The sequence below is a fragment of the Pseudophryne corroboree genome, chromosome 5, assembly GCF_028390025.1.
Source record: "Pseudophryne corroboree isolate aPseCor3 chromosome 5, aPseCor3.hap2, whole genome shotgun sequence".
NCBI lineage: Eukaryota > Metazoa > Chordata > Amphibia > Anura > Myobatrachidae > Pseudophryne > Pseudophryne corroboree.
Window position 1 is genome coordinate 111,835,077 of NC_086448.1, and position 22,330 is coordinate 111,857,406.

Here is a 22,330-nt window from a genome sequence, read left to right on the forward strand (position 1 = left end):
GGGCGTAGCCAGTTACGGTGGGGGGCTGCCTCAAAAATGTCAGCGATCAGTGGGCTCGCTCACAGGTGGATCACTGGATCCTTCAAGTAGAATCTCAGGGGTACAAGCTGGAATTCGAGGCGTTCCCCCCCCCCCCCCCCCCCCCCCCCCCCCCCCGCTGTTTCCTCAAATCTACCTTGCCGACAACTCCCTCAGGCAGGGAGGCTGTGCCAGAGGCAATTCACAAGCTGTATTCCCAGCAGGTGATAGTCAAGGTGCCCCTACTTCAACAAGGATGGGGTTACTATTCCACACTGTTTGTGGTACCGAAACCGGACGGTTCGGTGAGACCCATGTTAAATTTGAAATCCTTGAACACATACATAAAAAAATTCAAGTTCAAGATGGAATCGCTCAGGGCGGTTATTGCAAGCCTGGAGGAGGGGGATTACATGGTATCCCTGGACATCAAGGATGCTTACCTACATGTCCCCATTTACCATCCTCACCAGGAGTACCTCAGATTTGTGGTACAGGATTGCCATTACCAATTCCAAACACTGCTGTTTGGACTGTCCACGGCACCGAGGGTCTTTACCAAGGTAATGGCAGAAATGATGATACTCCTTCGAAAAAAGGGAGTTTTAATTATCCCGTACTTGGAAGATCTCCTTATAAAGGCGAGGTCCAAGGAGCAGTTGTTGGTCGGAGTAGCACTATCTCGGGAAGTGCTACAACAGCACGGATGGATTCTATACATTCCAAAGTCACAGCTGGTTCCTACCACACGCCTACTGTTCCTGGGGATGGTTCTGGACACAGAACAGAAAAAAGTATTTCTCCCGCAGGAGAAGCCAAGGAGCTGTCATCTCTAGTCAGAGACCTCCTGAAACCAAAACAGGTATCGGTGCATCACTGCACACGAGTCCTGGGAAAAATGATAGCTTCTTACGAAGCAGAATTCCATTCGGCAGGTTCCATGCAAGAACCTTTCAGTGGGACCTCTTGGACAAGTGGTCGGGATCGCATCTTCAGATGCATCGGCTGATAACCCTGTCTCCAAGGACCAGGGTATCTCTACTGTGGTGGCTGCAGAGTGCTCATCTTCAAGAGGGCCGCAGATTCGGCATACAGGACTGCGTCCTGGTAACCACAGATGCCAGCCTTCGAGGCTGGGGGGCAGTCACACAGGGAAGAAGTTTCCAAGGACTTTGGTCAAGTCAGGAGTCGTCTCTACACATAAATATACTGGAACTGAGGGCCATTTACAATGCCCTAAGCCTGGCAAGGTCTCTGCTTCAAAACCAGCCGGTACTGATCCAATCAGACAACATCACGGCAGTCGCCCATGTAAACCGACAGGGCGGCACAAGAAGCAGGATGGCGATGGCAGAAGCCACAAGGATTCTCCGATGGGCGGAAAATCACGTCTTAGCACTGTCAGCAGTGTTCATTCCGGGAGTGGTCAACTGGGAAGCAGACTTCCTCAGCAGACACGACCTACACCCGGGAGAGTGGGGACTTCATCCAGAAGTCTTTCAACTGTTGGTAAACTGTTGGGAAAGACCACAGGTGGACATGATGGCGTCCCGCCTAAACAAAAAACTAGATATTGCGCCAGGTCAAGGGACCCTCAGGCGATAGCTGTGGACGCTTTAGTGACACCGTGGGTGTACCAGTCGGTTTATGTATTCCCTCCTCTGCCTCTCATACCAAAGGTACTGAGAATAATAAGAAGACGAGGAGTAAGAACGATACTCGTGGTTCCGGATGGGCCAAGAAGAGCTTGGTACCCAGAACTTCAAGAAATAATATCAGAGGACCCATGGCCTCTACCGCTCAGACAGGATCTGCTACAGCAGGGCCCCTGTCTGTTCCAAGACTTACCGCGGCTGCGTTTGACGGCATGGCGGTTGAATTCCGGATCCTAAAGGAAAAGGGCATTCCGGAGGAAGTCATACCTACGCTGATAAAAGCCAGGAAAGAAGTAACCGCAAACCATTATCACCGTATTTGGCGAAAATATGTTGCGTGGTGTGAGGCCAGGAAGGCCCCAACAGAGGAATTTCAGCTGGGTCGTTTTCTGCACTTCCTACAGTCAGGAGTGACTATGGGCCTAAACTTGGGTTCCATTAAGGTCCAGATTTCGGCTCTGTCGATTTTCTTCCAGAAAGAACTGGCTTCACTGCCTGGAGTTCAGGCGTTTGTAAAGGGAGTGCTACATATTCAGCCCCCTTTTGTGCCTCCTGTGGCACCTTTGGATCTCAACGTGGTGTTGAGTTTCCTAAAATCACATTGGTTTGAGCCACTTAAAACTGTGGATTTGAAATATCTCACGTGGAAAGTGGTCATGTTATTGGCCTTGGCTTCGGCCAGGCGTGTGTCAGAATTGGCGGCTTTGTCATGTAAAAGCCCTTATCTGATTTTCCATATGGATAGGGCAGAATTGAGGACTCGTCCCCAGTTTCTCCCTAAGGTGGTATCAGCTTTTCACTTGAACCAACCTATTGTAGTGCCTGCGGCTACTAGGGACTTGGAGGATTCCAAGTTACTGGACGTAGTCAGGGCCCTGGAAAGTATATGTTTCCAGGACGGCTGGAGTCAGGAAAACTGACTCACTATTTATCCTGTAGGCACCCAACAAAATAGGTGCTCCTGCTTCTAAGCAGACTATTGCTCGCTGAATTTGTAGCACAATTCAGCTGGAGCATTCTGCGGCTGGATTGCCGCATCCTAAATCAGTAAAAGCCCATTCCACGAGGAAAGTGGGCTCATCTTGGGCGGCTGCCCGAGGGGTCTCGGCTTTACAACTTTGCCGAGCTGCAACTTGGTCAGTTTGCAAAATTCTACAAATTTGATACCCTGGCTGAGGAGGACCTGGAGTTCTCTCATTCGGTGCTGCAGAGTCATCCGCACTCTCCCGCCCGTTTGGGAGCTTTGGTATAATCCCCATGGTCCTTACGGAGTTCCCAGCATCCACTAGGACGTCAGAGAAAATAAGATTTTACTCACCGGTAAATCTATTTCTCGTAGTCCGTAGTGGATGCTGGGCGCCCATCCCAAGTGCGGATTGTCTGCAATACTTGTATGTAGTTATTGCCTAACTAAGGGTTATTGTTGAGCCATCTGTTGAGAGGCTCAGTTATATTTCATACTGTTAACTGGGTATAGTATCACAAGTTATACGGTGTGATTGGTGTGGCTGGTATGAGTCTTACCCGGGATTCAAAATCCTTCCTTATTGTGTCAGCTCTTCCGGGCACAGTATCCTAACTGAGGCTTGGAGGAGGGTCATAGTGGGAGGAGCCAGTGCACACCAGGTAGTCTAAAAGCTTTCTTTTAGTTGTGCCCAGTCTACTGCGGAGCCGATATTCCCCATGGTCCTTACGGAGTTCCCAGCATCCACTACGGATTACGAGAAATAGATTTACCGGTGAGTAAAATCTTATTATTAATACCCTAGACAGGGATAATATTTTGCTAACATAGAGCATATTAAAGACGTCGTCTTATATATGAAGGATGCACAGAGGGATATTTGCCGGCTGGCATCCAGAATTAATGCAATGTCCATTCTGCCATGAGGGTATTAGAGACCCGGCAGTGGACAGGTGATGCTGCCTTTAAAAGGCACATGGAGATTCTGCCTTATAAGGGTGAGGAATTGTTTGGGGATGGTCTCTGGGACCTTGTATCCACAGCAACAGTTGGGAAGAATTTTTTTTACCTCAGGTTTCCTCACAGCCTAAGAAAGCACCGTATTTTCAGGTACAGTCCTTTCGGCTTCAGAAAAGCAAGCGGGTCAAAGGTGCTTCCTTTCTGCACAGAGACAAGGGAAGAAGGAAAAAGCTGCACCAGACAGCCAGTTCCCAGGATCAAAAATCTTCCCCCGCTCCCCCCGCATGACGCTGGGGCTCCACAGGTGGAGACAGGTGCGGTGGGGGCGCGTCTCGGGAACTTCAGGGACCAGTGGGCTTGCCCACAGGTGGATCCCTAGGTTCTGCAAGTAGTATCACAGGGATACAGGCTGGAGTTCGAGGCGACTCCCCCTCGCCGTTACCTCACATCAGCCTTGCCTGCTGCCCTCGGAGAAAGGGAGGTAGTACTCGCGGCAATTCACAAGCTGTACTTCCAGCAGGTGAAATCTAGGTACCCCTCCTTCAACAAGGACGGGGTTACTATTCCAGAATGTTGTGGTACCGAAACCAGACGGTTCGGTGAGACCCATTCTAAAATTGAAATCCTTGAACACTTTTATATACGAAGGTTCAAGTTCAAAATGGAATTCGCTCAGGGCGATTATTGCAAGCCTGGAGAATTTCATGGTATCACTGGACATCAAGGATGCTTACCTACATGTCCCTATTTACCCTCTTCACCAGGAGTACCTCAAAATTTTGGTACAAGATTGTCATTACCAATTCCAGACGTTGCCGTTGGTCTGTCCCCGGCACCGAGGGTATTTACCAAGGTAATGGCCGAAATAATTATCCCGTACTTGGACGATCTTATAAAGGCGAGGTCCAGGGAGCAGTTGTTCGTCGGAGTAGCACTCTCGGGAAGTGCTACAACAGCACGGCTGGATTCTGAATATTCCCAAGTCGCAGCTGGTTCCTACGACGCGTCTACTGTTCCTGGGTATGGTTCTGGACACTGAACAGGATAAAAAGGGTTTCTCCCGGAGGAGAAGTCCAAGGAGTTGTCGTCTCTAGACACAGACCTCCTAATACAAATACAGGTGTCGGTGCATCAATGCACGCGAGCCCTGGGAAAGATGGTAGCTTCTTACGAAGAAATTCCATTCGCCAGGTCCCATGCAAGGAACTTCCAGTGGGATCTGTTGGACAAGTGGTCCGGGTCGCATTTTCAGATGCATCGGCGGTTAACCCTGTCTCCAAGGGCCAGGGTGTCGCTGTTGTGGTGGCTGCAGAGTGCTCATCTTCTAGGGGGCCGCAGATTCGGCATACAGGACTGGGTCCTGGTGACCACGGATGCCAGCCTTCGAGGCTGGGGGGCAGTCACACAGGGAAGAAACTTCCAAGGACTATGGAAAAGTCAGGAGACTTCCCTACACATAAATATTCTGGAACTAAGGGCCATTTACAATGCCCTAAGTCAGGCTAGACCCCTGCTTCAACACCGGCCGGTGCAGATCCAGTCAGACAAGACAGGGCGGCACAAGAAGCAGGATGGCGATGGCAGAAGCCACAAGGATTCTCCGATGGGCGGAAAATCATGTGTTAGCACTGTCAGCAGTGTTCATTCCCGGAGTGGACAACTGGGAAGCAGACTTTCTCAGCAGGCACGGCCTCCACCCGGGAGAGTGGGGACTTCATCCAGAAGTCTTCCAAATGATTGTACACCGTTGGGAAAGGCCACAGGTGGACATGATGGCGTCCCGCCTCAACAAAAAGCTACAAAGATTTTGCGCCAGGTCAAGGGACCCTCAGGCGATAGCTGTGGACGCTCTGGTAACACCGTGGGTGTACCGGTCGGTGTATGTGTTCCCTTCTCTGCCTCTCTTATCCAGGGTAATGAGAATAATAAGAAGGAGAGGAGTAAGAACTATACTCATTGTTCCGGATTGGCCAAGTAGAGCTTGGAACCCAGAACTCCCAAGAAATGATCTCAGAGGACCCATGGCCTCTGCCGCTCAGACAGGACCTGCTGCAGCAGGGGGCCTGTCTGTTCCAAGACGTACCGCGGCTGCGTTTGACGGCATGGCGGTTGTACGCCGGATCCTGAAGGAAAAGGGCATTCCGGAGGAAGTTATCCCTACGCTAATTAAAGCTAGGAAAGAAGTGAACGCAAACCATTATCACCGCATATGGCGGAAATATGTTGCGTGCTGTGAGGCCAGGAAGGCCCCGAAGGAGGAATTTCAGCTGGGTCGATTTCTGCACTTCCTACAGTCAGGGGTGACCATGGGCCTAAAATTGGGTTCCATTAATGTCCAGATTTCGGCTCTATTGATTTTCTTCCAAAATAGAGCTGGCTTCACTGCCTGAAGTTCATACTTTTGTTAAGGGAGTGCTGCATAGTCAGCCCCCGTTTGTGCCTCCAGTGGCACCGTGGGATCTCAACGTGGTGTTGGATTTCCTGAAGTCGCATTGGGTTGAGCCACTTAAATCCGTGGAGCTACAATGCCTCACGTGGAAAGTGGTTATACTGTTGGCCTTGGCGTCGGCCAGGCGTGTGTCAGAATTGGCGGCTTTGTCATGCAAAAGCCCTTATCTGATTTTTTATATGGATAAGGCGGAATTGAGGACTCGTTCCCAATTCCTTCCTAAGGTGGTATCAGTTTTTCATATGAACCAACCTATTGTGGTGCCTGCGGCTACTTGGGACTTGGAGGATTCCAAGTTACTGGACGTAGTCAGGGCCCTGGAAAGTATATGTTTCCAGGACGGCTGGAGTCAGGAAAACTGACTCACTATTTATCCTGTATGCACCCAACAAGCTGGGTGCTCCTGCTTCTAAGCAGACTATTGCTCGCTGGATCTGTAGCATGATTCAACTTGCACGTTCTGCGGATGGACTGCCGCACCCTAAATCTGTAAAAGCCCATTCCACGAGGAAAGTGGGCTCTTCTTGGGCGGCTGCCCGAGGGGTCTCGGCTTTACAAAATTGCCGAGCTGTTACTTGGTCGGGTTCAAAAATTTTTGCAAGAGTCTACAAGTTTGATACCCTGGCTGAGGAGGACCTAGAGTTTGCTCATTCGGTGCTGCAGAGTCATCCGCACTCTCCCGCCCGTTTGGGAGCTTTGGTATAATCCCCATGGTCCTTACGGAGTCCCAGCATCCACTTAGGACGTCCGAGAAAATAAGATTTTACTCACCGGTAAATCTATTTCTCGTAGTCCGTAGTGGATGCTGGGCGCCCATCCCAAGTGCGGATTGTCTGCAATACTTGTTTATAGTTATTGCCTAACTAAAGGGTTATTGTTGAGCCATCTGTTGAGAGGCTCAGTTCAATTTCATACTATTAACTGGGTATAGTATCACGAGTTATACGGTGTGATTGGTATGGCTGGTATGAGTCTTACCCGGGATTCAAAATCCTTCCTTATTGTGTCAGCTCTTCCGGGCACAGTATCCTAACTGAGGTCTGGAGGAGGGTCATAGTGGGAGGAGCCAGTGCACATCAGGTAGTCCTAAAGCTTTCTTTAGTTGTGCCCAGTCTCCTGCGGAGCCGCTATTCCCCATGGTCCTTACGGAGTCCCAGCATCCACTACGGACTACGAGAAATAGATTTACCAGTGAGTAAAATCTTATTTTTTGCCAAGTCACAAACATCAAATCTCTCACGTATTTCGAAGGAATGAGGATAGGTCTCTACAGTTATTCTGAATAAAACATATACAGTTCAGAAATAGTCCAACAGTAAACTTTTCCTTGTTCTTAAAATTCACAATGAGTTGGTAAATTTTCCTCCCTCTCTTCAGTTCTGATTCCAGAAGTAGGGTTCTTCACCTCAGATACATGTAGAGAAAACGGGAGGGTTCTGATAGTGTAATTCAATTTTTTATTAGAACAGGAAAAGATAAAAGCACATGCCTGGCAGTGTACCTCTGGTGAAGGTGTATTATGAACACCAAGTCTTGTTTATAAGGCGTCTATGGTACCTCCCGGGAACAGGAATCCAGTGTTCCTCATTGACACGTTTCGGCTCCTTAGAGCCTTTACCAAAGAATATTCTGTCACATTTTGTGAGTAGTGACTGTACCAAACAGACTCGGACTCCTGGGTTTATCGCTTGTTGCAAGTGCGCAGTATACAGGTTTTCAAGATTATTTCTGCTGCGGGGTACACTAGGCTCCACAAGGATTAACATCGGGGAGTAGAGTAGGATCTTGATCCGAGGCACCAACAGGCTCAAATCTTTGACTGTTCCCAAGATGCACAGCGCCGCATCCTCTATAACCCCGCCTCCGTGCACAGGAGCTCAGTTTGTAAGTTGGTGCCATGCAGTAAGCCGGCATACAACAGGGGGGCTGCTCCTGCAGCCCTAAGAAAAGCTATTTTTTAGAAGAGAAAAGAATAATTGAAGACTTCAAGGGCTGCAGCAGTGTTAGATGTCAGTCAGACATCCCCTGCTGCAGCTCCATCACTCCCCCAGCAGCGCTGTATACTCCCGCGCCCTGGTTGCCGGGTAACTACAGCGGAGGCTCCGGTGTTCTTCTTGATTAGTCACACACTCGCCGCTGTCTCCTGGATCGCGTGGCCGTGTTCAATGGGAAGGTAAGGGGTCTCTTTGGCCCGCTGTAATCGTGATCCGGCGCTGCCGTGGGAGCTGGGAATTGCGCGCTGGCTTGGACACTATGGGGCAGCTGCTCCACTAGCCTCCGGGACACAGGGCACAGGTGTTTTTTTTTTTTTTTTGTCTCTGTTAAAACCCGTCTCATTGCAGCCCGCTGCGCCCAGTGGGGAAGCCAGCAGGGGGATAAGGCCTAACCTGTAGCCCCTCCCCCAGCCCCAGGGCGCCATTTGGGTAAATGTTCCCGCCCTGGAGCTGCATTTCTCTCCCTCACTCCCTGTCAGCCTCCATTACACGGAGCTGCGCTGTTCCTGGGACTGCTTGGGCAAGTCCTCCTCTGTAAAGCCGCCTGATTGTCAACTCTGTGCATTTTACAGGACACTTAACTAACACTGTCCACTGACAGGTAGAATACTTAAGAAAGAGTGCATACAGTCAGGGTTGTGTGGTACAAACACCCTGTGATATACATCCAGTATTTACAGTGTTTTGCTAAATCTACTGTGTATTGCTAGTCCAGTGCAGTTTTATTGTTTGGTATAACTTCTGCATTGTACATTTGTGACTATATGTGTGTGTGTGAATGTAGCTGCTGTGTGGCTTCCATCTTGTGTATTTCACTCCGCTTGCTACTCCTATATTCTGTAACCTGAGGGGGCTAAGTGCATCAGGTTTACTAACTGATATAGGTATTTTACAAGATATACTTATTGTGTATTTTTCTCTGTGATTTTATAGTCCCCATATATCTCTTGGATTTCCGGTTTGTGCTGACACTACACTGGGAGTTCCTGCTAGGTATATTGCTGCTAATATTGCACTAGGTTGCCTGTTATTGAGCTTATCGTTATGTCATCTACACGGGGCAACAGAACTGGGGCTTCTCCCACATTGCGTGGAGGTGATCCTGCAGACACTTCTGAGGAAAACATGGCAGCAGAGAGTTCAGGTTCTGGGGGTTCCTTACCTCCCAGTGGGTCTGTAGCAACGGGGGCCAATAATGACCCACCTTGGGCTACCTTCTCCACTTTATTAAATACGCTGGTAACAAAACTTATGCCCCCTGTGGGACCTCCTATGCCAGTGCAGCAGTTTATGATCCCTGCAGTCAATCCGCCATGGGCAGATCAAATCTCATCTCCGTTACAGCACTTGAACCGATCGCTGACTAAAAATAAGTCTCACTGTCGCCCACCTAAGACTTCTTCCAAATGGGACGCTACTTCCTCACAATCCACCGCTGTTCCGGATACATCCTCTGAGCAGGATGGTGCATATACTGTCCCCACAGACACTGACTCTGATGCTTTTGATGGGGAAGGGAAGTCACTGGTGGATGTCCCTGATTTGATTGAGGCTATCAGGCTCATTCTTCAAGTCTCTGATGAACCTGAGCCTGCGGCTCTCTCTAAAAATCCGGACAGATTTAAACGTAAGAAGGTGGTTAAACAAGTTTTACCTCATTCTCAACACCTGGCTGACATACAGTACGTCAGGAATCCTGGGAAAATCCGTGAACAAAATTCACACCGCATAAGAGACTGTTGGCTCGCTATCCTCTCTGCGGAACTATGTAAAAATTGGGAAACTCCTCCGCCTGTAGATTCTCATGGTGCACGCATGGTAGTTTCCTCAGCTCTGCCAGTGACTACCGTCACCTCTCTGAAGGAACAGACGGATAGACGTGTGGCGAGGTGTTTGAAAGCGATTTATACCCTAATGGGGGCTGTGCATAGACCAACCATTGCAGCGACATGGGCTGTTGAAGCATGGGCTCAGGAGCTGGAGGCGGAGCTACCTTCTGATCATGCTAGACAATGTCTCTCATATATTGCCACGGCTTCTCTTTACCTTAAGGAGGCGGCTTCCGATGCCGGGGTGCTGGCGGCCAAGGCTGCCACTACGTCCATCTTGGCTCGACGTATCCTTTAGTTGAGGTCCTGGTCGGTGGATATGGATTCTAAGAAAACCCTGGAGGTGCTTTCTTTTAAGGGAAACATTCTTTTTGGAGAAGACCTCAATAAGATTGTGGCTGACCCTGGCTTCTGCTAAAATAGCTTGCCTACCAAATACGGCTCCTTCTGCACCGAAGGCTAAAGTACTTTCTCTCGGCCCTTTCGTCCTCCAGGAAAAGCAAAAGGTCAGGCGTACCCGAAACAAGCTCGTACTTCAAAACCTGCCAAGCCAAGACCAAAGCGGGCCTGGGCTGCCCGTCAGCCTGCTTCCAAAACTGATAAGCCTGGCGCATGACGGGACGGGCCTCCCCCTGGGGGACCCCAGGGTGGGGGGCCGGCTTCTAGGTTTTGCCCAGGAATGGTGAAGACCACTTCAGATGCCTGGGTAAGGGAAGTCGTCACTCGAGGTAACGCCATATCCTTCAAGAAATGTCCCCCTCATCGATTTTGCCTGACAGACGTCCCTTTGGACCCGGTGAAGGCAAACACTCTTCAGTAGTACAATCCCTCCTGACCACAGGAGTGGTAGTACAGGTGCCACTGGCTCAGAGAGGCAGGGGGTACTATTCACCGCTGTTTCTAGTCCCGAAACCGAACAGGTACTCGCGGCCCATTCTCAATCTCAAGTCCTTGAACAAGTATCTCGGGGTCTCCAAGTTTCATATGGAAACTCTACGCTCTATAGTTCTGGCCTTGGAGCCTGGGGACTATATGGTCTCCCTGGACATACAGGATGCCTACCTGCATATTCCTATTGCAATGTCACATCACCAGTACCTGAGGTTTGCGGTGGGCAACCTTCATTACCAATTTCGGGCGTTACCTTTTGGTTTGACAACGGCTCCGCAAGTTTTCACCAAAGTAATGACGGCTGTACTCCGCCGTCAAGGAGTCAGGATCCTGCCGTACCTGGACGATTTGTTGATCCTGGCAAATTCCACAGAAATTCTCCTGCGTCATCTAGATCTGACTGTCCAGTTCATGAAAGCCCACGGGTGGCTAGTCAACTGGAAGAAATCTTCCCTGGTTCCTGCTCGGAGCATGGTGCACCAGGGTGCTTTATTGGACACTCACAACCAGCGGTTGTTCTTGTCTCAGGAGAAAGTCCTGAAGCTTCAGGACAAGATTCGATGCTTCCTATCTCGTCCGCAAGTGTCGATACATTCGGCGATGCAAGTGCTAGGTCTCATGATATCGACTTTCGACATGGTGGAGTATGCTCCATTCCATTCTCTCCCTCTACAGAAGTTAATTCTTGCCAAGTGGGACGGCCTGCCTCACCGGATCAGATCTCAAATTATCTCCTTGTCTCCGGAGGTCCACCTATCACTGAGCTGGTGGCTTCAGGACCATCGATTGAGCAGGGGTCGTCCTTTCTGGATATCCAACTGAGTCCTGCTGACGACAGATGCCAGTCTGAGAGGTTGGGGAGCGGTGTTGAAACCACACTCCCTTCAGGGTCGGTGGACCGAGGAGGAGTCTCTACTCCCAATAAACATTCTGGAACTGCGGGCGGTGTTCAGTGCACTGAACCTGGCCCAGCATTTGATACAGAACAGATCTGTTCAAGTACGATCGGACAACGCCACCACGGTGGCTTGCATCAATCATCAAGGCGGCACTAGAAGCCGCATGGCAATGAGGGAGGTATCACAAATTCTTCAGTAGGCAGAACGCCATCTGCTGGCCATATCCGCAGTGTTCATTCCGGGGGTCCTAAACTGGGAAGCGGACTTTCTCAGTCGTCAGGACGTACACGCCGGAGAGTGGAGCCTCCATCCAGAGGTGTTTCAATTTCTCGTGGACAAGTGGGGCCTTCCAGATGTGGACCTGATGGCGTTTCGACACAATCACAAGGTTCCGGTCTTCGAGCAAGGACAAGGGATCCTCATGCTGCATTCGTGGACGCTCTGGCAATTCCATGGAACTTTCGGCTGCCGTACGCGTTCCCGCCGGTGTCACTCCTGCCCAGAGTAATACAGAAGTTCAAGCAAGAAGGAGGAATCCTACTTCTGATTGATCCAGCGTGGCCGAGACGGCACTGGTTCTCCGATCTGCAGGGCCTCTCGCTAGATCATTCAAACTATGTTGAAGGCCCGTAAGCTGGCTTCTGCTCAAATTTACCATAGGGTCTGGAATTCTTACTTTACTTGGTGCGCGTCTCATAATCATGACGTTTTCAAATTTAGTACGGTCAAACTGTTGGCCTTCCTACAACAGGGCCTGGACTTAGGCCTTCGTCTGGCCTCCCTCAAGGTTCCCATTTCTGCCTTGTCGGTTTGGTTTCAGAGAAAGATTGCTACCCTACCGGATGTTCATACTTTCACTCAGGGTATGTTATGGATTCAGACTCCTTTTGTACCACCCGTGGCCCCTTGAGATCTGTACGGTGTGGCTATTGTTTCACTGATTCGGCCTATTATTTTAAATACAGTGACATTCCAATTAAAAATAAATAAATAAATACTTCACCGGCCTGTATTCATCTTTACATAACTTTCAGTGCACTAACTGTATTTGCAGGACTTTCACTAGCTAGTAAAACGATGTTGCTGAGGCTGCTTGCAGAGGTTAGAAGGCACTTAAGAGACCTCTTAAACCAAAAAGTCTCAAAACCCATTGATATATATTTCAGTTGTAGCTTGCATCCTAAGCAGGCCCTTTTTGTCCTTGCACACTGACGTACCCCTCTGTCTGCCTCTCTATAGATTGTGGGCTCTCACAATCAGCGCAGTCTGTCCTGGCCTATTCTTCCTCTTCTTAAGGCCTGTATGCACGGGCAGATGTGGGAAGAGAGATGTGCTGAGCTAACCGCTCAGCATACATCTCTCCCAGCTCAGCATAGTGCGATGTGTGCTGAGCGTGCGGGGCGCGGGGGGGCGCTCATTTCACCCCCCATGCAGGCCAATCTTGCATCAGCGATAGCGCTGTGCATCGCTATTGCTGTGGGGAGGTACACACGGAGAGATCATGCTTAAAATCTAAGCAATCTAGTCAGATTGCTTAGATTATCGCTCTGAGTACCCCCCTTTACTATGCCATTATCTGCTGGGCCCGTTATTTGGTAGTTATGGTGACTGGATTTGCATAAAAGTGTATGTATTTACTGTCCTGTTTATATTGGTTTTGTAGCATTGTACTTATTGTGCAATGTTTGCATTGTATCTGTATTGGCACTTTTACGGACCACTTGCGGCTCCCTATAAAGGTTAATGCATGCTCAGAGTGTACACAAACCTTGTACATAACCCTGTAATGTTACCACTATTAGAGTTGATGTAATAAGGGTCTTCGTATAGTATCCGTGTTTGTAAACTTTCTCAAAAAACAGGTCTTGCACAATTTATGGAAGCTCAGGCTCGCATATTATATTATACGCTGATATTGTATGCTCTACAGTATGATTTACCAACGGTTGGGATGCTGGACGTCAGTATATCGACAACGGCATCTGGCCGCCATTATGCCGGCAGCGGGTCGAGCTCAAAGAGCCCCTTGTGGGCTCGTTGCGCTCGCCACTGGTTCTGTTCCCACTCTATGGGTGTCGTGGATACCCACGAGTGGGAATAGCCCCTGTAAGCCAGGATTCCGCTGTCTGTATTGACAGCAGTTGGGATTCCGGCATCTGTATCCTGACCACCGGCATATTAACTGCATCCCCCCTACGGACAGGCCAGAACTGAGAGCCTCTCACCATGTGCTGTACCCCCGTCACCCCAGTAATTGTATGGCCAATGCCTTGCCTAATGATAGGACTACCTCCTTCCTCTCTATCATTAATCATCAAGTGGGATGAACAATCCATGGCGCTGATTATTCTTTGGATATCTTGATTTTCTCTGACGTCCTAGTGGATGCTGGGAACTCCGTAAGGACCATGGGGAATAGCGGCTCCGCAGGAGTCTGGGCACAAAAGTAAAGCTTTAGGACTACCTGGTGTGCACTGGCTCCTCCCCCTATGACCCTCCTCCAAGCCTCAGTTAGATTTTTGTGCCCGACCGAGCAGGGTGCAATCTAGGGGGCTCTCCTGAGCTTCTTAGAAAAAGTTAGTTTTAGGTTTCTTATTTTCAGTGAGACCTGCTGGCAACAGGCTCACTGCATCGAGGGACTAAGGGGAGAAGAAGTGAACCTGCCTGCTTGCAGCCAGCTTGGGCTTCTTAGGCTACTGGACACCATTAGCTCCAGAGGGACCGAACACAGGCCCAGCCTCGGAGTCCGGTCCCAGAGCTGCGCCGCCGGCCCCCTTACAGAGCCAGAAGCAAGAAGAGGTCCGGAAAATCGGCGGCAGAAGACATCAGTCTTCAACAAGGTAGCGCACAGCACTGCAGCTGTGCGCCATTGCTCCTCAGGCACACTTCACACTCCGGTCACTGAGGGTGCAGGGCGCTAGGGGGGGGGCGCCCTGAGCAGCAATAAAAACACCTTGGCTGGCGAAAATACACCACATATAACCCCCAGGGCTATATGGATGTATTTTAACCCCTGCCAGAATACAGCAAAACGCGGGAGAAAAGTCCGCCGAGAAGGGGGCGGAGCCTATCTCCTCAGCACACGGGCGCCATTTTTCCTCACCGCTCCGCTAGAAGGATGTCTCCCTGACTCTCCCCTGCAGTCCTGCACTACAGAAACAAGAGGGGGGGGCACTAATTTGGCGCAGTAATAATAAAAACAGCAGCTATAAGGGAAAAACACTTTTTATAGGGTTATCCCAGTATATATATAGCGCTCTGGTGTGTGCTGGCATACTCTCCCTCTGTCTCCCCAAAGGGCTAGTGGGGTCATGTCCTCTATCAGAGCATTCCCTGTGTGTGTGCAGTGTGTCGGTACGATTGTGTCGACATGAGGAGGAAAATGATGTGGAGGCGGAGCAATTGCCTGTAATAGAGATGTCACCCCCTAGGGAGTCGACACCTGAGTGGATGGGCTTATGGAAGGAATTACGTGACAGTGTCAGCTCTTTACAAAAGACGGTTGATGACATGAGACGGCCGGCTACTCAGCTTGTGCCTGTCCAGGCGTCTCAAAGGCCATCAGGGGCTCTAAAACGCCCGTTACCTCAGATGGCAGATACAGACGCCGACACGGATACTGACTCCAGTGTCGACGATGAAGAGACGAATGTGACTTCCAGTAGGGCCACACGTTACATGATTGAGGCAATGAAAAATGTTTTACATATTTCTGATAATACAAGTACCACGAAAAAGGGTATTATGTTTGGTGAGAAAAAACTGCCTGTAGTTTTTCCTGCATCTGAGGAATTAAATGAAGTGTGTGATGAAGCGTGGGTTTCCCCCGATAAAAAAACTGATAATTCCTAAAAGGTTATTGGCATCATACCCCTTCCCGCCAGAGGATAGGGCACGTTGGGAAACACCCCCTAAGGTGGATAAAGCGCTCACACGCTTGTCTAAACAGGTGGCACTGCCGTCTCCTGATATGGCCGCCCTTAAGGAACCTGCTGACAGAAAGCAGGAGAATATCCTAAAATGTATATACACTCACACGGGTGTTATACTGCGACCAGCAATCGCCTCAGCCTGGATGTGCAGTGCTGGGGTGGCTTGGTCGGAATTCCTGACTGAGAATATTGATACCCTAGATAGGGACAGTATATTACTGACTATAGAGCATTTAAAAGATGCATTTTTATATATGCGTGATGCACAGAGGGATATTTGCCGACTGGCATCAAGAGTAAGTGCGCTGTCCATCTCTGCCAGAAGAGGGTTATGGACGCGGCAGTGGTCAGGTGATGCGGATTCCAAAAGGCATATGGAAGTATTGCCTTATAAAGGGGAGGAGTTATTTGGGGTAGGTCTATCAGACCTGGTGGCCACGGCAACTGCTGGGAAATCCACATTTTTACCCCAGGTAGCCTCTCAACATAAGAAGACGCCGTATTATCAGGCGCAGTCCTTTCGGCCCCAGAAGGGCAAGCGGGCAAAAGGCTCCTCATTTCTGCCCCGTGGCAGAGGGAGAGGAAAAAGGCTGCAGCAAACAGCCAGTTCCCAGGAACAGAAGCCCTCTCCCGCTTCTGCCAAGTCCTCAGCATGACGCTGGGGCTTTACAAGTGGACTCAGGCACGGTGGGGGCCTGTCTCAAGAATTGCAGCGCGCAGTGGGCTCACTCACAAGTGGACCCCTGGATCCTTCAGGTGGTATCTCAGGGGTACAAATTTGGAATTCGAGACGTTTCCCCCTCGCCGTTTCCTAAAGTCTGCTTTACCGACGTCTCCCTCCGACAGGGAGGCGGTATTGGAAGCCATTCACAAGCTGTATTCCCAGCAGGTGATAATCAAGGTACCCCTCCTGCAACAGGGAAAGGGGTATTATTCCACGCTGTTTGTGGTACCGAAGCCGGACGGCTCGGTGAGACCTATTTTAAATCTGAAATCCTTGAACACTTACATACAGAGGTTCAGATTCAAGATGGAGTCACTCAGAACTGTCACTATCCGTTTCAGACGCTGCCGTTTGGATTGTCCACGGCACCCCGGGTCTTTACCAAAGTAATGGCCGAAATGATGATACTCCTTCGAAGGAAGGGAGTTTTAATTATCCCTTACTTGGACGATCTCCTGATAAGGGCAAGATCCAGGGAACAGTTGGTAGTCGGGGTAGCACTATCTCAAGTAGTGTTGCGGCAGCACGGTTGGATTCTCAATATTCCAAAATCGCAGCTGATCCCGACGACACGTCTTCTATTCCTAGGGATGATCCTGGACACAGTCCAGAAAAAGGTGTTTCTCCCGGAGGAGAAAGCCAGGGAGTTATCCGAGCTAGTCAGAAACCTCCAAAAACCAGGCCAAGTGTCAGTGCATCAATGCACAAGGGTCCTGGGAAAAATGGTGGCTTCCTACGAAGCCATCCCATTCGGCAGATTCCACGCAAGAAATTTCCAGTGGGACCTGCTGGACAAATGGTCCGGATCGCATCTTCAGATGCATCAGCGGATAACCCTGTCTCCAAAGACAAGGGTGTCTCTCCTGTGGTGGTTGCAGAGTGCTCATCTTCTAGAGGGCCGCAGATTCGGCATTCAGGACTGGGTCCTGGTGACCACGGATGCCAGCCTGCGAGCCTGGGGAGCAGTCACACAAGGAAGAAATTTCCAGGGCTTGTGGTCAAGCCTGGAGACATCATTTCACATAAATATCCTGGAGCTAAGGGCCATTTACAATGCTCTAAGCCTATCAAGACCTCTGCTTCAAGGTCAGCCGGTGCTGATCCAGTCAGACAACATCACGGCAGTCGCCCACGTAAACAGACAGGGCGGCACAAGAAGCAGGAGGGCAATGGCAGAAGCTGCAAGGATTCTTCGCTGGGCGGAAAATCATGTGATAGCACTGTCAGCAGTGTTCATTCCGGGGGTGGACGACCTCCACCCGGGAGAGTGGGGACTTCACCCAGAAGTCTTCCACATGATTGTAATCCGTTGGGAAAAACCAAAGGTGGACATGATGGCGTCCCGCCTCAACAAAAAATTGGACAGGTATTGCGCCAGGTCAAGGGACCCTCAGGCAATAGCTGTGGACGCACTGGTAACACCGTGGGTGTACCAGTCAGTGTATGTGTTCCCTCCTCTGCCTCTCATACCCAAGGTACTGAGAATTATAAGACGGAGAGGAGTAAGAACTATACTCGTGGCTCCGGATTGGCCAAGAAGGACTTGGTACCCGGAACTTCAAGAGATGCTCACAGAGGACCCGTGGCCTCTACCTCTAAGAAGGGACCTGCTCCAGCAAGGACCCTGTCTGTTCCAAGACTTACCGCGACTGCGTTTGACGGCATGGCGGTTGAACGCCGGATCCTGAAGGAAAAAGGCATTCCGGAGGAAGTCATCCCTACCCTGATCAAGGCCTGGAAGGATGTGACCGCAAAGCATTATCACCGCATTTGGTGGAAATATGTTGCGTGGTGCGAGGCCAGGAAGGCCCCAACGGAGGAATTTCAACTGGGGCGATTCCTGCATTTCCTGCAAACAGGAGTGTCTATGGGCCTAAAATTGGGGTCCATTAAGGTTCAAATTTCGGCCCTGTCGATTTTCTTCCAGAAAGAACTGGCTTCAGTTCCTGAAGTTCAGACGTTTGTCAAGGGGGTGCTGCATATACAGCCTCCTTTTGTGCCTCCAGTGGCACCTTGGGATCTCAATGTAGTTTTGGGGTTCCTCAAATCACATTGGTTTGAACCACTTAAATCTGTGGATTTAAAATATCTCACATGGAAAGTGGTCATGCTGTTGGCCCTGGCTTCGGCCAGGCGCGTGTCAGAATTGGCGGCTTTATCCTGTAAAAGCCCTTATCTGATTTTCCATTCGGACAGGGCGGAATTGAGGACTCATCCTCAGTTTCTCCCTAAGGTGGTGTCAGCGTTTCACCTGAACCAGCCTATTGTGGTGCCTGCGGCTACTAGGGACTTGGAGGACTCCAAGTTGCTGGACGTTGTCAGGGCCCTGAAAATATGTTTCCAGGACGGCTGGAGTCAGAAAATCTGACTCGCTGTTTATCCTGTATGCACCCAACAAGCTGGGTGCTCCTGCTTCTAAGCAGACTATTGCTCGTTGGATTTGTAGTACAATTCAGCTTGCACATTCTGTGGCAGGCCTGCCACAGCCAAAATCTGTAAAAGCCCATTCCACAAGGAAGGTGGGCTCATCTTGGGCGGCTGCCCGAGGGGTCTCGGCTTTACAACTTTGCCGAGCAGCTACTTGGTCAGGGGCAAACACGTTTGCAAAATTCTACAAATTTGATACCCTGGCTGAGGAGGACCTTGAGTTCTCTCATTCGGTGCTGCAGAGTCATCCGCACTCTCCCGCCCGTTTGGGAGCTTTGGTATAATCCCCATGGTCCTTAAGGAGTTCCCAGCATCCACTTAGGACGTCAGAGAAAATAAGAATTTACTTACCGATAATTCTATTTCTCGTAGTCCGTAGTGGATGCTGGGCGCCCATCCCAAGTGCGGATTGTCTGCAATACTTGTACATAGTTATTGTTAACTAAATCGGGTTATTGTTGTTGTGAGCCATCTTTCCAGAGGCTCCTCTGTTATCATGCTGTTAACTGGGTTCAGATCACAGGTTGTACGGTGTGATTGGTGTGGCTGGTATGAGTCTTACCCGGGATTCAAAATCCTTCCTTATTGTGTACGCTCGTCCGGGCACAGTATCCTAACTGAGGCTTGGAGGAGGGTCATAGGGGGAGGAGCCAGTGCACACCAGGTAGTCCTAAAGCTTTACTTTTGTGCCCAGACTCCTGCGGAGCCGCTATTCCCCATGGTCCTTACGGAGTTCCCAGCATCCACTACGGACTACGAGAAATAGAATTATCGGTAAGTAAATTCTTATTTTCATACTTTGTCACCCCAGAGTGTAATACTAGATTATTCTGCCCATATAGTGCACACAAGATAGCCGACTCATATGTACTTTTGTGGGTGGGATATGTGGAACTGGTGATTCTGTGGGTAACTTGTCCTCTGTACTTCATGTTTTCATATTCACCTGCTGTAATCATTTAGTGGGACTAAGATGGTTATCTCCTTTGTACTATGGGTTATTTCTTGCAAATATAAAGTGCTTTGAGTCATTTTGGAGAAAAGTGCTATATAAATAAACATTATAATCATTATCCCTTATTTCCTTCCAAAATCGTACTTCTGATCTTATTATGGGGCAGATATACTTAAGGGGGGTACTCACGGAGCGATATTCTAAGCAATCTGACTAGATTGCTTAGAATATCAGCATGATCGCTCCGTGTGTAGCCCCCTCAGCGATAGCGATGCGCGGCCCCATCTCTTCCTGCATCGGCCCGTCTGTATGGGCCTTAAGCCTTAGAGAAAGAGAGCAACTACCAGCCAATCAACTCTTGTCATTTTTCAAACACAGACTGTAACATGGCATTTAGGATCTGATTGGCTGGTACGTTATCACTTTCTAAGGCCCCTAAGGGGTCTATTAATGAAGCAGTGAAAAGTGTCGAGATGTAAGCCAGTGGAGAAGTTTCCCATGGCGACCAATCAGTGTTGAGGTAACATTTATTAAGCGCATTCTATCAAATTATACGTAGTAGCTGATTGGTTTGCCATGGGCAGCTTCTCCATTGGCTCACTTCTCCATTCTTTTCACTGCTTCATGAATAAACGCCAAAGTTTTTTTTAACTCTTATGGGTTCTCATTGCTGAAAATGTCTCTTCCAGTAAATATGTTACTTTTGATTTGGGGAATTAATATTGATAACAGAATTTTCTGTGCACTTTGCTTCCTTCCTTTTAATTTTTTTGGTCTTTTCTTGTTAACCTTTTGTTGGATACCATTCTCACATTTGTTACGTTACCAGAGAATTTAGTTCTGTTCTGATGTTTTGTGTTTGTTCTTTCAGTGCACAGTTTGCCGGGCTCCTTTGTGAAGAGGAAGGGAATGGAGCAGACAATGTCCAGTACTGCGGTTATTGTAAATACCACTATAGCAAACTGGTAAGGACGTCAACATTCTAGTTTAAATATTTTTTTAGTGCAGTGACTTGATATTTTTTCTGTTTGTGTTATGAATGATCCCATATGGCTGTCAGTTTTGCCCAGTCTGAAATGTTTATGTAAGGAGTGGCACACATGGGTCTCTCACATACATCTGTGGTTACAAGCTCCGAGATATCTTCCATTGTACAGTAAGCGCAGCTTAATCGCATCACTGTGCTCACTAACTCTGCTTCTGCTTCTTTGCGTCTCAGTATATGACTGATGCACGAATATACACCTGTGTGTGCATGAACTTATTTTTCTGTGTATACTGTCCTAACTGGAGGGACTACGCATAACTAAGGCATGAAACCAAAATGTGTCAGTGTTTAATATAGCACCTTGTAAAGTGCTGTGTATATGGCAGTATGATTGTAGTATGGCTACCCAGCTGTACAGCGCTATTTTTACATTTTATTTCCATGAATAACACAGAAGGATGGTTAATAATGAAAGAAATGTGTAATTGTATTGCGTACCTGCATATTTGGCAGGTAGTAATGGACGTTTAGTGACTGTAGTGAGCAACCTTGTTTTGGGTATAGTGAAACTGGGATCCGGTCATTATCCCGGCAGTCAAAATACCAACACCGGAATCCCGAATGGGGGGTGGGTGCGGGATTAGGTTTAGGCTGCGCGGGGAAGGGGTTATTATTAGGCACCCTCAGGGTGGGTTAGGGTTGGGCTGCGGGGGTGGGGGGGAGGGTTATGTTTAGGCTGCGGCAAGGGGGGGGGGGGGTAGGCTTAAGGTGGGTACACACTAGAAAGATATATCTGCAGATCAGTTGATCTGCAGATATATCTATGGACGGATCGGGCAGTGTGATGTGCATACACACTGCCCGATCCGTCAGGGACTGACGTCATGAACTGGGCGGGCGTGTACACCGCCGGCCGCCGCAGCATGTGTACGGGCAGACGGTCGACCGCCGTACACACACAGCGACGCGCCAATATATCGGTAGATATATTGGGCGTCGGCTGTGCTGCGGGGCCGACGCGATACGTCTGTGAACGACGGAGTTCACAGACGTATCTGCCGTACACACTGGTCGACGGACCCGCGATATATCGGCCGTTCAAGAGAACGGCCGATATATATCGGCCAGTGTGTACGGGCCTTTAGATACCAGTGGGGATGATTAGGGATAGGCTGCGGGGGGAAGGGGTTAGGATTAGGCACCCCCAGGGCGGGTTAGGGTTTGGTTGGTGGGGGTGGATTATGTTTAGGCTGCAGGAAGGCAGTGGTTAGGTTTAGGCACCAATGTTGATGGTTAGGGTTAGGCTGCGGGGGAAGGGTTAGGGTTAGGCTACGGGGAGAGACGGTTAGGGTGCATTGGGGATTCTCACCATCGGGATGCCGTGGTCTGTATTTTTACCGCCAGCATATCATATACAACCCGTGAAAGCAACAATTGTGAAAAGAATGCGGTAGCGTTGAAGCTAGCTACTTTCATATTAAATATGTGCATGTAATAACCAGATGATATGACGCCTCATTTACTACAATGTTTCTCTGACGTCCTAGTGGATGCTGGGAACTCCGAAAGGACCATGGGGAATAGCGGCTCCGCAGGAGACTGGGCACAACTAAAGAAAGCTTTTAGGTCACCTGGTGTGCACTGG

General features: G+C 49.4%; 1 protein-coding gene across 8 annotated transcripts in view; it reads left to right on the forward strand.

Annotated features, from left to right (window-relative positions):
- The window catches only part of MLLT10 (MLLT10 histone lysine methyltransferase DOT1L cofactor), a 385,956-nt gene that overhangs the window by 140,375 nt on the left and 223,251 nt on the right, over positions 1 to 22,330 (forward strand). For all 8 annotated transcript variants that reach the window (XM_063921568.1, XM_063921569.1, XM_063921575.1 and 5 more), the window contains one exon: positions 20,569 to 20,662. In XM_063921568.1, coding sequence (XP_063777638.1) covers positions 20,569 to 20,662 — 94 coding nt within the window. The remainder of the gene's footprint in view (positions 1 to 20,568; positions 20,663 to 22,330) is intronic.